Source organism: Parasteatoda tepidariorum, chromosome 5 (genome assembly GCF_982258835.1).
Source record: "Parasteatoda tepidariorum strain Cologne lab strain chromosome 5, Ptep-v5.0, whole genome shotgun sequence".
Classification (NCBI taxonomy): Eukaryota; Metazoa; Arthropoda; class Arachnida; order Araneae; family Theridiidae; genus Parasteatoda; species Parasteatoda tepidariorum.
Window position 1 is genome coordinate 102,351,467 of NC_141759.1, and position 12,302 is coordinate 102,363,768.

Genomic DNA, 12,302 nt, shown 5'->3' on the forward strand with positions numbered 1-12,302 from the left:
TTGCTGCATACTATCACTCGCAGATTTGTGAAGTAGCAAAATTCCCTGCCATGCTAATAAACTTAAAATTTTATAAAATGAGCGTTTTACGTTATGTAGTGTAATTTTGTGCAAAGTCACATCGTTGATTGGAATTTAATATGAAGGTTAGATTTCTACTATAAAAGTCAAAGTCAAACCAAAAAACAAAGCATTGTAAATTTCCTACGTTTGCATGGGAGGGTTTGTGATTTGCTTATTTTTTGCTAATAAGTGGGGAGGGGAGTTTAAAATGCCTACGTAATATTTGTACGGCTCCAAACAATCCATTTTTGCTAAGATTTGTGATAAAACAGCTGCTGACGAGAGTTTTTGTAATTGCAACTGAATTATTTATTTGAAGCTTTTGAGTTATCATCGACCAGGAAGTGTACGTCTGGCAACTAACGAAGAACGAATGAAGGAATTCAAATACCAGATGCAGAGGCAAGGTTGGCAGAAGGCACCACAGAAACTTATCAATCCTGATGAAATTTATCAGCTGTGTCCTTTTCTGAATATGGAAGGCGTAAGTTCTTTTTTATATTCTCAAATATGCCATTCCTAAGTTCTATATTTTATGAAAATAATTTTTTAAAGCTTTTTTTTTAGCCTTTAATTAATATTTTTTATTATGTTTATATAAGAGTAATTCTGTCTGCGATTTGCTCTAAAAAAAGAACATATATTCATAAAATTAAACGTAAATGGTTGGTTTTATTGCAAAAATGAATTCGACTAATTATTTTTTCCCACTGAAACCGTTTGATTGAATTCATTTTATAACCGTCATCGAACAACCGACCCAATTTTGGGGTTTACGGCTACTAATGCTCAACTTGTGATTTTGAACCAATCCAGAAGACAAGGAAACTCCTGGATCAGTACCCCCAGAGGTATGATTTGTTATGGGAACATGGAGGACTTTGTGACTCGACTGACTTAACATTCATCAGTCACCATTTACTACACGGGGAGTCTTCGGTCGGCGGGGTCGGCATGGATACCAACCAGGCTATCCTGGCCTCATTTGATCGATTTCGATAAAATCGAATGTCCATCATACGCGTACAGCAATCCATTTCTTTGAATGTACCTCTTAAGCTACGCCCATTTCTACAAACACACATTTGTTAATTTTTTTAAGTATGCATTTTGATCTGCATCAAAAATAAAAGTTAATTATTTTCCTATGATTTAAAACAAAAATAAAAACTGGAAAACAGCAGTACAGATCAGATTCATTAGCTGACAACCGGAAATATTATCTAATTATGTTATCGGATTGATTTGGGAGTTTCTATGGATTTCATTAGATGATTGAATAAACTGGGTGTTTCTACTGATGTTATTGGATGACAGGATTGTCTCACCTTCTTCTAACACTAATGATTAAACCTGATTGCGAAATCAGATGCGTCATGGAAATATAGATTTAATAAAGTCAGAATAAAGCACAAATAAAGATACAGAAAATGTATAAATCAAAAATTTTTTCAATAAATTTTAAAAAAAGCGAATAAAGCTCAAATAAAGATACAGAAATGGGCATACTAACATTTCAGTTCTATCAACAAGAATCTTCCTCAGTTTCTAAACATACAATGGCAGTAGAAAAGCAATTTTCAAAATGTGGAATGATTCCCTGAAATCAAGATCGATAAATAAAGAGCAGTATCGACTGGTATGCTCAAAACTATGGTTAGAATTACAATTATGTAGGGATAGAAGACCATTTAATATTTTGAGTTTGGGCATATCTTTCATGGTCTTTAAATAAATGTTTAAGGGTACGTTTAACTCCCTAGAAATTTGAGAAATAGTCCATTATTTATATCTGGAGTATTTATCAAATTTCTTATCAAATTGTTTCCCTTCCTCTATTGGTTAAAACAGTTTACTCGTGTTTGTCTCGTTGTATTTCTACTGCCATTGAATGTTTAGACACTGAGGAGGATTCTTGTTGATAGAACTGATATGTTAATATGCCCATTTCTGTATCTTTATTTGAGCTTTATTCGCTTTTTTTTTATTTATTCTTAAGTAGCACCATGTATACCCTATTCTCATTCGAATAAAAAAGCACACTCTGGGAAATCCATTCAAACCATTGGAAGACATTGTTGTATAGAAGAACACGAAAACTGAAATTGAGTCATTTTAAGTCATAATTGTATCTAATTATTTTTGTTTCTCTAGATTCTAGGTGGATTGTATAATCCAGCAGATGGCCACATTGATCCTTACTCACTAACCATGGCATATGCTGCCGGTGCTCGGAAGTACGGTAGTACCTTGAGTACTGATACACCAGTCACTGGAATGAAATTACGAGCTGATAGCAGGTGGGAAGTGGAAACAACTAAAGGAACCATTATCGCCGACAAGGTTGTCAATGCTGCTGGTGAGAGATTTAATAATAGACAGTAATGCATATTTCGATCATTTCTGATAATAAAAATCTATCTAAATGAATCTAAGTTTTGAGTTCCAAATAGGAACCAGTCAAATTATGAGCTCCAAAGAATATTAGTACAAAAATCAATGATTCCAAAAGCCTACTAATTAATCAAAGTTCCAAAAAGTACTAATGAATGAATAATTGAGTTCCAAATGGTCAGTAATCTATCACAGTTCCAAAAAGTACTAATTAAGGAATAATTGAATTCCAAACGTTCAGTAATCTATCATAGTTCCAAAATGGTACTAATATATCATGATTGGCTCATAAAACGTTCTAATCTATCAAAAATTATAAGTTCCCAAAAATTATAAGTTCCAAACTTTTACTAGCCTATTAATTAATAAGTTCCAAACACTTACTAGGCTGATTAATGAAGTTTAGGAACGTACGAAGTCTATCAATCAATAAATTCCAAGACCTTGCTAGTCAATCGTGGTTAGCTCGTAAAGGGTACTAGACTCTCATGATAAGTTTTAAAAGCATAATAATCCGCCACGAATTATAAATTCCAAACTTTCAGTAGCCTATTAATCAATTAGTTTCAAGCGCGTGCAAATTTGTTAATAAGTTACTTGCAAAAGACCGAGAGAGCTGAATTAGTGTCACCAGATTTGGAGAGCTGGTGGGGAGAGCTGTAATAAGTTCACCATGTTTTTGAGCGTTTGTCGTGAGATCTGTATTAAGTTCACGACTGTGTGTGTGGTCTCTCCTGTGTTGCTATTTGCAGTCGAGTGTGTGCATGATACCGTTGTGTGTAAATTAGAATGATAAGCAACAGCGCGGTGAGCAGGATGACGCAGTCACAAATATCAAGTTCAGTGTGGATCCTGCACAATGTGGGGACAGTAGAAATCGGCAATACCAAACTTCATCTATCGAAAGATACCCAACGATTGAATCGAAGTGAGCATATGTCTTATATACTTGTGAATTGATGTTTTATAATCGTAGTGGTAGTAACACCACGCATTAATATCGTAAGACTTGCATGAGACAATTTTCTCTTTTAAGGTTTCTGGGCTCACGAAATCGGAAGACTATCTGGTGTGGAACTACCTCTTGTGCCCGTACAGCATCAGTACATGGTAACGAAACCCATTCAGCAAATCCAAGATCTCAAAGTAAGACGTCCATTATCTATTAAAATCTAAACCTTAAAAAAGAAATTAATAATAATATTTTTTTTAATGTATGGATGATTGTCCAATGGTAAACAATATCAAATCTTATACTCAATATATTACTTTTATATTGTTATGCATAAAAAACTTCTCATCTTTTTTGAAGCAAGAGCCACCAGTCTTGAGACACTTGGAGGGTTCTTTCTACATGAGAGCTGAAAGAGGTGGACTGCTTGTCGGCCCCTACGAATACTCCCACAAGATGAAAATAATGGAAGACTGGCATACACAAGTTCCTAAAGGTACTTCCTCTTCTCCCTGTCCTTCCTATTTTCTACTACTTCCTCTTCTACTACTTTCTCTACTTCTACTTCCTCTTCTACTATTTTCTCTACTTCTACTTCCTCTTCTACTACTTTCTCTACTTCTACTTCCTCTTCTACTATTTTCTCTTCGTCTTTTTAGACACACTTTACTTCCGCTTTTCTCTTATCATCTACTCTCTGCCCTCCTTATTTCAGAATAAATTTCCCCAATGCGGATACAGACTAACTGAAAATTATGTTTTCAACTTTGACTTGTGTCCAGGTAATGTTGCTTGCATGGCCAAGCAACAATCTATTCTGTTCAATTTTGTTTTCTAACCGGTATTGGTTACCACTTCATTATTTATGTGTAGTTTGTTATCAACGCGTATGATCTACAACGTGAATACTACTCGGGGAATTCTGTGAAATAATTCTCTGTCCAGTGAAAATCTTATAAAACTCTTTTTCCGTTACTAGACAAACGACAAAACAGTAAACACTCTTCGCACTGTCTTAGAAAAAACTTTATTAAAAAAATTTCCCATTCAAAGAATCAAATTTATTCCTAATTATTCTTAATTCTCAGTCAACTGTAACAAAAATTAAGGGACAGAATAAATAAACTATTTTACTAAATTCTTATGGATGGTTGATTGAATATAAACAATAACAAGCCACCTAAAACCGGAAGCAATTTAGAAAACTTCCGGTGTAATCCTCCGCTTATGTTAGGCTTGCGAGGCATTGTGTGAACAGGCTTATTATTCCAGGAAGTTTTATTATTGTAATTCGTGATTAAATTCACTCAAAATTTTACCATTCATAAGAGTTTCCTGCAATTTACAAATTCTGATTGTCAGCATAAAACAAATTTAAGAAAATTAATATCGAAACATATATAAAGCGTAAGGTTTGGCATATTTTGAGTATTATCCCTTAAATGGCTATACTTGTGTAAAATATCACCGTTTGATATTTTTTAGGTTGCATCAAAGCATGTGTGCGAACTCTTCCGAATTCGTTTACTGTATTGTTTCTTTGAAATTTAAATAGAAAGAATGCGTTATATTGTAAGCACTATTAGTATAACGATATTGGATGGAGCGCTTTTTTAAATTTAGACGTAAAAATCAGTTGGAAGTAGTAAACCGGAAGTCTTACGACGAATTTTAACCTCTAGCGCCATCTGTGTTTTAGCTTTACACGGTAGACAGTATGCAGATTACCTTGAAAATTTGAGAAAGGAATCAATTTTACGGATCGTTCTATATAATCTGTAGAGAAACTGATTTTTGCACTTTTGTGGTAACATAAACCCTTTCTTTTGTAGGTTTCGGTAAAGAGCTTTACCAACCTGATCTCGATAGACTGTCAGATCATTTAGAAGTTGCAATGGATTTGGTACCACTGATACGAGACACTAGCATCCAGACAGTTGTCAATGGTCCTATCATGTACACACCCGATCTTTTGCCTCTGCTGGGTCCATTCTATGGACTGCCAAACATGTGGATGGCCGTAGGTTTTGGGTAATTTGAATTCAATGTATAATAGACGTTCTAACTGATCTTATACACTGTATAAAAGATATTAGCTTGGACAACTTTTATTCTACTGATTGGATTTCCTCAGTGTCTGGCATTTGGTAATTTAAAAACTTCATTCCCTTCAAAGTATTGAAGTACATTTGAAAAGATTTGAATTTAATAATCTATTTTCATTAAAATAAAATAAAATCTTTACATATTATTAGAACGGAATTATAAAACAAGGTGCTTCTCCCTTTAAAAAAAATTAAAGAGAAACGGTAGAAGATAGAAATGCACGGCTTGCTGTGTTCTTAGGAAACCATGCATAATAATATTCACCAAGTTTCAAAATTTGTCATAAATATTCCCGAAAGAGAGCGCTGATGACTGAGACAAGTCATAAAAACAACGTTCGTAAAACAATCATCATTTACAGCAATGATGTGCTTTTATACTTGAAAAAAAAAACACCATTTAAGCTGAAATGGTCCAACATGACGCAGGTTTTTCCACCCAGCAGTGCCAGCTGTTGACAAACTTTATAACTAATTTCAATGTGTGGGAAAATAAATATTTTTTTCCTAAAGTGCGAACAGTACGATCGTTGTAAAATGCGAAGAAGAAGATAAAGTGATATTTTTAATGTAGTTTTTAATTTTAGGTACAGCTATGCTTTTGGAAGCTCATTTATAAATCATCCTTCCCGATCTCAAGATTCGAATACGCCATCTGGAGAGAAGACCATCTCCCCCTTTGCTCAGTTGAATGGGAATCTTTTGTAAAATTTTCGCCTGCCATAATATTTTTCGCATTTAATTGTCAAAAATATATTTTAAAATTTCCAAGACGCTTTCTGTAAGAACAATGTTTAGTGCAGTTTTGGGTTCCATATTCGCGATCGCAACACCCGAATATGCCACCTGGGAAGATGTATTATGATATTTTCCACTTTTTTAATATTTTCTGGTATATAATTATCCCAAATATTTTTTAAAATTTTCATGGCGCTTTCTTCTGAAACTAAGTAGTTCAGAATAGTTTTCAGTTCTATAGTTTCTTGACTGAAAAGTTTTTAATCTATTTGAAAAAGCAAGAGAGAAACTATAGTACTTCCTTCTCCTATGATCCTCCACACGCTAATGGAGAAAGCACGTGAAGTGTTGCCATAGGTAGAAAGTTCTGCTCTACTTCACATCTAGTCCATTTCGATCACCAACAGTATCCCAACTTAAAAAAAATTTATCTGTTTGAAAATTAAGACAGAAACTAACCGATTTCCTGCTCTTATGGCATCCACACGCTAATGGTGAAAACATGCGAAGCATAGGAAAAGACTTCTGCTTGGCGCCATCTGTAGTCCATTTCAATCACCAATATAAAGAATTCAATTCTTTTTCAGATACGGAATAATACATTCTGGAGGGGCAGGTAGATATCTCGCCGAATGGCTACTGAAGGGAGAACCACCCTACGATTTAATAGAGGCAGATCCAAACAGATTCGGAAAGTGGACCACAAAGTAAGTGTATGCTTTTTTACTTTATATCCATATTTTAGTGAATATTCCGTTAAGCCAATAACATTCTTATAGTTGGCTAAAATTTCATTGATATGTGTGAGTCAGGTTAATTGTATTTGCGATGTTATGCCACAGTCCCTGTATCTAACTTATCTAGACAGTTACGACATATGAGTAACAACCTGTGATTGGCTAAAAGCTAAAATGAATCTAAAAAATAATGAAACAAACACTTCCTCAAAGACCTTCATCATCGAAGACGACGACGATGTATTTTGATTCTGCTAAATCTAAGAAAAATTATAAATTGTATTTTCTTTCTTTGGTTTAAGATCATTTTAAACATTCTGTAGGTTGTCTAAGCATGGTACTCCTCCAGCCACAAAGTCTGAGGCCGTCTGGTGCTATGGAAACAAGAATGGTGCATTTTAGGGAGGGTAACTTCACTCTAGGACTCACACAGTAGACCGAAGAAAGAGATTCCCTTTCTCCTCGTTGATCCGAGCCGAAACCACTCAAAAACAGTGACCCCTCACCCTTGCCTGAAATAGTCATACCTCGTTACCATAGTCACAGCCACAGGTCCAGACGAATGTCTGGGGGAGTTCTTATTTGAGACAAACTATAGGTATGATTCAAACGCGAAAAAAATCGTACGAATTTTTGTTTATAAAATTTCTGAAAGCTCATGAGTCATTAAGCAATTTAAGGAAATGAATATCACGACGTTTAGTTTGCATTAGTTAGAAGTTATAGTTAGAAGTCTGCTATGTTTTGAATGTTATCGTCAGTTTTTTTTCATGATCCAGCTAGAGTTAAATGACTTTATAAATTGCATAGAAAGTTGTAATAACGATTAACGGTAAGTAAATCCTTTTTTAAGCTTAGGCGTAAAATAAAATAATTCAGAAGTAGTTACTTGGAAGTTTTATTACGAATTTCAGCCGCTAGTCACAGACGGTTACTACAGTTCTCCAATCATTCTATACGTAGAGTTAGAAAAATAAGTCTGCGAACAATTGCACCAAGGTATGACAACTTAACTACGTTCGATTCAGTGATTCAAGGTCATGGTTATAGTTATTACCCATTGGTAAAATGAATGTTGCTTTGTGTTTGATAGCTTGTGAACCTTATTTTCCTTTCGGCGATCACAATTTTTTAAAACTTGTTTTGTTTTACATTTTTTGTTGTTGCAGAGAGTATGTGTTTTCAAAATCCCGAGAGACATATGGGATGAACAACAGTTATACTTATCCGAAAGAAGAGAGATCCGCTGGTCGCCCAACATCTCGTGTATCCGGTGCCTACAAGAGAATGGTTGAGAGAGGAGCTCAAATGTCCTTTCACTCTGGTAAGTCACAATCTTCTGCACTTTCAATCTGGTAACACAATCTTTTGCACTTTCAATCTGGTGACACAATCTTTTGCACTTTCAATCTGGTAACACAATCTTCTGCACTTTCAATCTGGTAACACAATCTTCTGCACTTTCAATCTGGTAACACAATCTTCTGCGCTTTCAATCTGGTAACACAATCTTCTGCGCTTTCAATCTGGTAACACAATCTTCTGCGCTTTCAATCTGGTGACACAATCTTCTGCACTTTCAATCTGGTGACACAATCTTCTGCACTTTCAATCTGGTGACACAATCTTTTGCACTTTCAATCTGGTGACACAATCTTCTGTACTTTCAATCTGGTAACACAATCTTCTGCACTTTCACTCTGATAACTCACAATCTTCGGCACTTTCTATCTACACACAATTAAAGTCTCTTAATTTTCGACCGGATTCACTTGAAGGAAAACTGATGAGTTTCTATTTACTGTCCTTGACCAAATTATTAGACGCATTATAAGATTCTATGTAGAATCTTAATTATCACGTGATAAACAGCTTTATTGTTTTTAAGCGACTGTTTGCACTTGCTTACGTTGGTGTATCAATGGGTTAAATTAAACGGTATATAATATACACCGAAGAGCCATTATATTATAACCACCCTCCATCTATAACAATGGGCTCGCCCAGGTCTTCATGGCTTCTCGCCCAGGAACAATGTTTTCATGGGGCACATTAGGACCCATAATCCTCATAGAACAATCCCTGACGTCTCTAAGCTACTTGAACATACTTGCAGACCAGGTTCACCCCATTCATGGCAACAGTTTTTTCTGCGGGGGATGGTGTTTGCGAACAGGATAATGCACCATGTCATAAGGGTCGAATCGTCGAGGAACATTCCAGTGACTTTCAAGTCATGTCTTGGCATTCAAATTCACCTGACCATAATCCAATAGAGCATTTGTGGTCCTACGTGGAAAACCAAATTCGTGCTGCCACGCTACCCCCTCGCAATGTGAGGGAATTGCAGAATCAGTTGGTGAGCGCTTGGTACCAGATACCTCAGACTACCTATCAGCACCTTGTGGAATCAATGCCACGGCGGGTGCTAGCAGTTTTGAGGGCTAAAGTTGGTCCTACATGTTATTAGCAGGGTGGTCATAATGTAATGGCTCTTCGGTGTAAATTTGACGATATATTACATAAACATACAATATTTATTATATCAGGTATTATATTAGTATATATTAATAATTAGACCAATTTATTAGACGCATTGTAGTTTTTAATAATTGCATGTTTTGCACGAGCTTATGTGCAATACTTTTATGTTTAAACATACATGTAATGGGTTGTTATTCAGGAGATTTTTAATATACTTCCCATTTGTATTTATTTTTAACGTATTGCATTACAATGTTAATCAATTGATACAGGAACGTAAACAAATGCAAACCGGTTTCTGTCTCGTAAAAACGATAAAGCTGTATAGAGTATCACATGATAATTACGAATTTACATAGAATCTTCAGGGTGAGTTTAATAATTTGGCCAATGACTGTAGAAGATGACCAAGCATCATCGCTTTAGTAAAAATATTCATTTTATGTTGTTTCCAATCCTAGCTAAACCGATTCCCGAAACTTGTTAAACTTATAAACACAGAAGAGGCTTTGAAAAGAAGCTTAAAATCAACACAGTTAATGCAAATGCATTCTGTCCCAGTGCATATGACTCGTATGGTGCAGTAGCAAAGCGTGATTTGTAAGTCTGCGGGCTCCTGAATCCCTCAATAAGCTGGGCCTTTTCTAGAGTATCGATCATGTACAGAAAGATAATTTATACACTTACCACATATCTCAATGAAAATGAGAAATTGTGAAGGTTCATTGTGAGTCCACTACCTCGTCACCACTAATTCCGAATTAAAATTGCGTAGACTGTTAATAGAAGAAAACGCTTTGAAAATGTGACTCCAATCCAACTTTAAGAAGTAAAGATAAGATTTTGAATAAAGACCAGGAAGCCGGAGCTTTGCCAATACCTCATAGAAAAGAGAAGGCCTTAGCACGGATTACCATAAACAAGAAATTTGATCCTTTAGTAATCCAAACATAATGACATCTTTCGTATTTTCCACCACTGCGCAACTTAGTAGTCCAAACGTAGTGACATCTTTCTTCTTTTTCATCGACTGCGCAGTTTATGTTCGTCACGTCGCGTCGGACTACTAAATTGATTCTTGCTGAGACCTTCGTTCTTCTAAGAGGCGTTGGCTCAGCCCTCTGTTCGCTGCCACTCATCAACTCGGATGATTGCCTCGCATAAAATGTTGTTCCTTGGCAGAAAACAGTTTTTCTACTAAAGTTAAAATTATTCCCTTAACATACATGTACTAAAAGGAATTCTGTTTGCTTACGCTTCTGCCTCCACTTCCCGTATCCAAATATTATTATTACTTTGACGTTTCGTCACGTCAAAGTGATTTCACGAGTAAACAAATTCGCGTTTGAAGCCTTCTTTTCTAAGTATTAAGATATTCGTATTAATGAAATTGCGGCGTGACATCGTAATTGAGATTTTTCTTGCGCCATTTTCGAGATAGAAATACGGGAGATCTTCTACAATAAGATACCACTTTAATATAATAACTTTCTTTTTTCACCCACAGCCTCTATTACTGTGATATTTATTTATTTATTATTCTACAATTGAAATCCCTTATTTGATGTATTAGGTTGGGAGCAGCCTGCCTGGTTCGCATTGGATGGAGACATAAAAGAATACAAACCTAGTTTCAACAGAACAAACTGGTATCAACCGGTCGGCAGGGAATGCCGGTTGGTGATGAACAAAGTAGGAATCATAGATTTGACACCATTTGCGAAATTCCGAGTCTCCGGTGCTGATGCTGGCTTATTTCTGGACAAAATTCTAGCCAACAAGTTACCAAAGGTATTGACCTAAATAGGCATAGCATGTTTTTCCTAGATTATTTATGCCTTAAATTTGTATACATAATCCTGTTTTTTGAACACGGTGTAGAAACATTTCCTGGGTGAGTTTGAGGAAAGATCATTAGACAATACCAACCTTCTTCTATCAAAAGGTATCTCAAGATTGAATCAAGTTAGCATGTCTTATATACTAGTGAATTGATGTTTAATAATTGTAGTGGTAGTTACGCCACAATACTCTTTCACCAGAATTTTATCAGGGATAGAATTTGATGAACGGATATCACTAGCTACTGTATTTGTGAAAGACTGAGAGAGCTGAGTTAAGGTCACCGGGTTTCGACCTTTTAGCCATAACAGCTGTATTAAGTTCATGGTTGTGTGCATGATCATTCCTGTGTTGTTTTAGTAGTCGAGTCTGCGCAGTATCCCGTTGCGTATAAACGAGACTGAGAAGCAACGGCTGTAGGAGGAAGATGACGCAGTCACAAATAGCAAGTCAACTGTTTGTGGATCATCCATCGAAGTAGGCGTGATGACATTTAGTCAGCAAGTTACCAAGCATGTTTTACATACTAGTGGATAGATGTTTAATAATTGTAGTGGTAGTTACGCCACAATACTCTTTCACCAGAATTTTATCAGGGATAGAATTTGATGAACGGATATCACTAGCAACTGTATTTTTTATTCTAGACATGTTCTTTTATTTCTGCATATGAGAACAGACACAGTTAGTTAAGTAAATGGAAATAGCAAATTGCATTTGATTCAGTTTTTCTTTTATGAATACTTTTTAAAGTATTTAATGAATCCAAATAAATTCGACATCGACATATGACATCGTTCATTTGCATAAATCACTTGTTACATTTTATTAAATTAGTCTTTCTTTGTTGTTTAAAAGTTACCCGTTTATCAGGTTGCCGCGGGTGCAATAAATTTATTATAGTGAAAATAAATTTAAGTTGACGGATTTTCGAACTTTAAACTCACTTTATCGATTACAGTTCTGAAATCGAAGAAATCGCCTGAA

The 12,302-nt window shown here is 35.4% G+C and overlaps 1 protein-coding gene across 3 annotated transcripts in view; it reads left to right on the plus strand.

The window, feature by feature from the left end:
• Positions 1–12,302, plus strand: part of LOC107451370 (dimethylglycine dehydrogenase, mitochondrial) — a 43,822-nt gene that overhangs the window by 14,950 nt on the left and 16,570 nt on the right. For all 3 annotated transcript variants that reach the window (XM_043051058.3, XM_087164658.1, XM_087164657.1), the window contains 8 exons: positions 383–547; positions 2,218–2,422; positions 3,494–3,603; positions 3,770–3,905; positions 5,242–5,440; positions 6,840–6,959; positions 8,159–8,313; positions 11,047–11,264. In XM_043051058.3, coding sequence (XP_042906992.2) covers positions 383–547; positions 2,218–2,422; positions 3,494–3,603; positions 3,770–3,905; positions 5,242–5,440; positions 6,840–6,959; positions 8,159–8,313; positions 11,047–11,264 — 1,308 coding nt within the window. The remainder of the gene's footprint in view (positions 1–382; positions 548–2,217; positions 2,423–3,493; positions 3,604–3,769; positions 3,906–5,241; positions 5,441–6,839; positions 6,960–8,158; positions 8,314–11,046; positions 11,265–12,302) is intronic.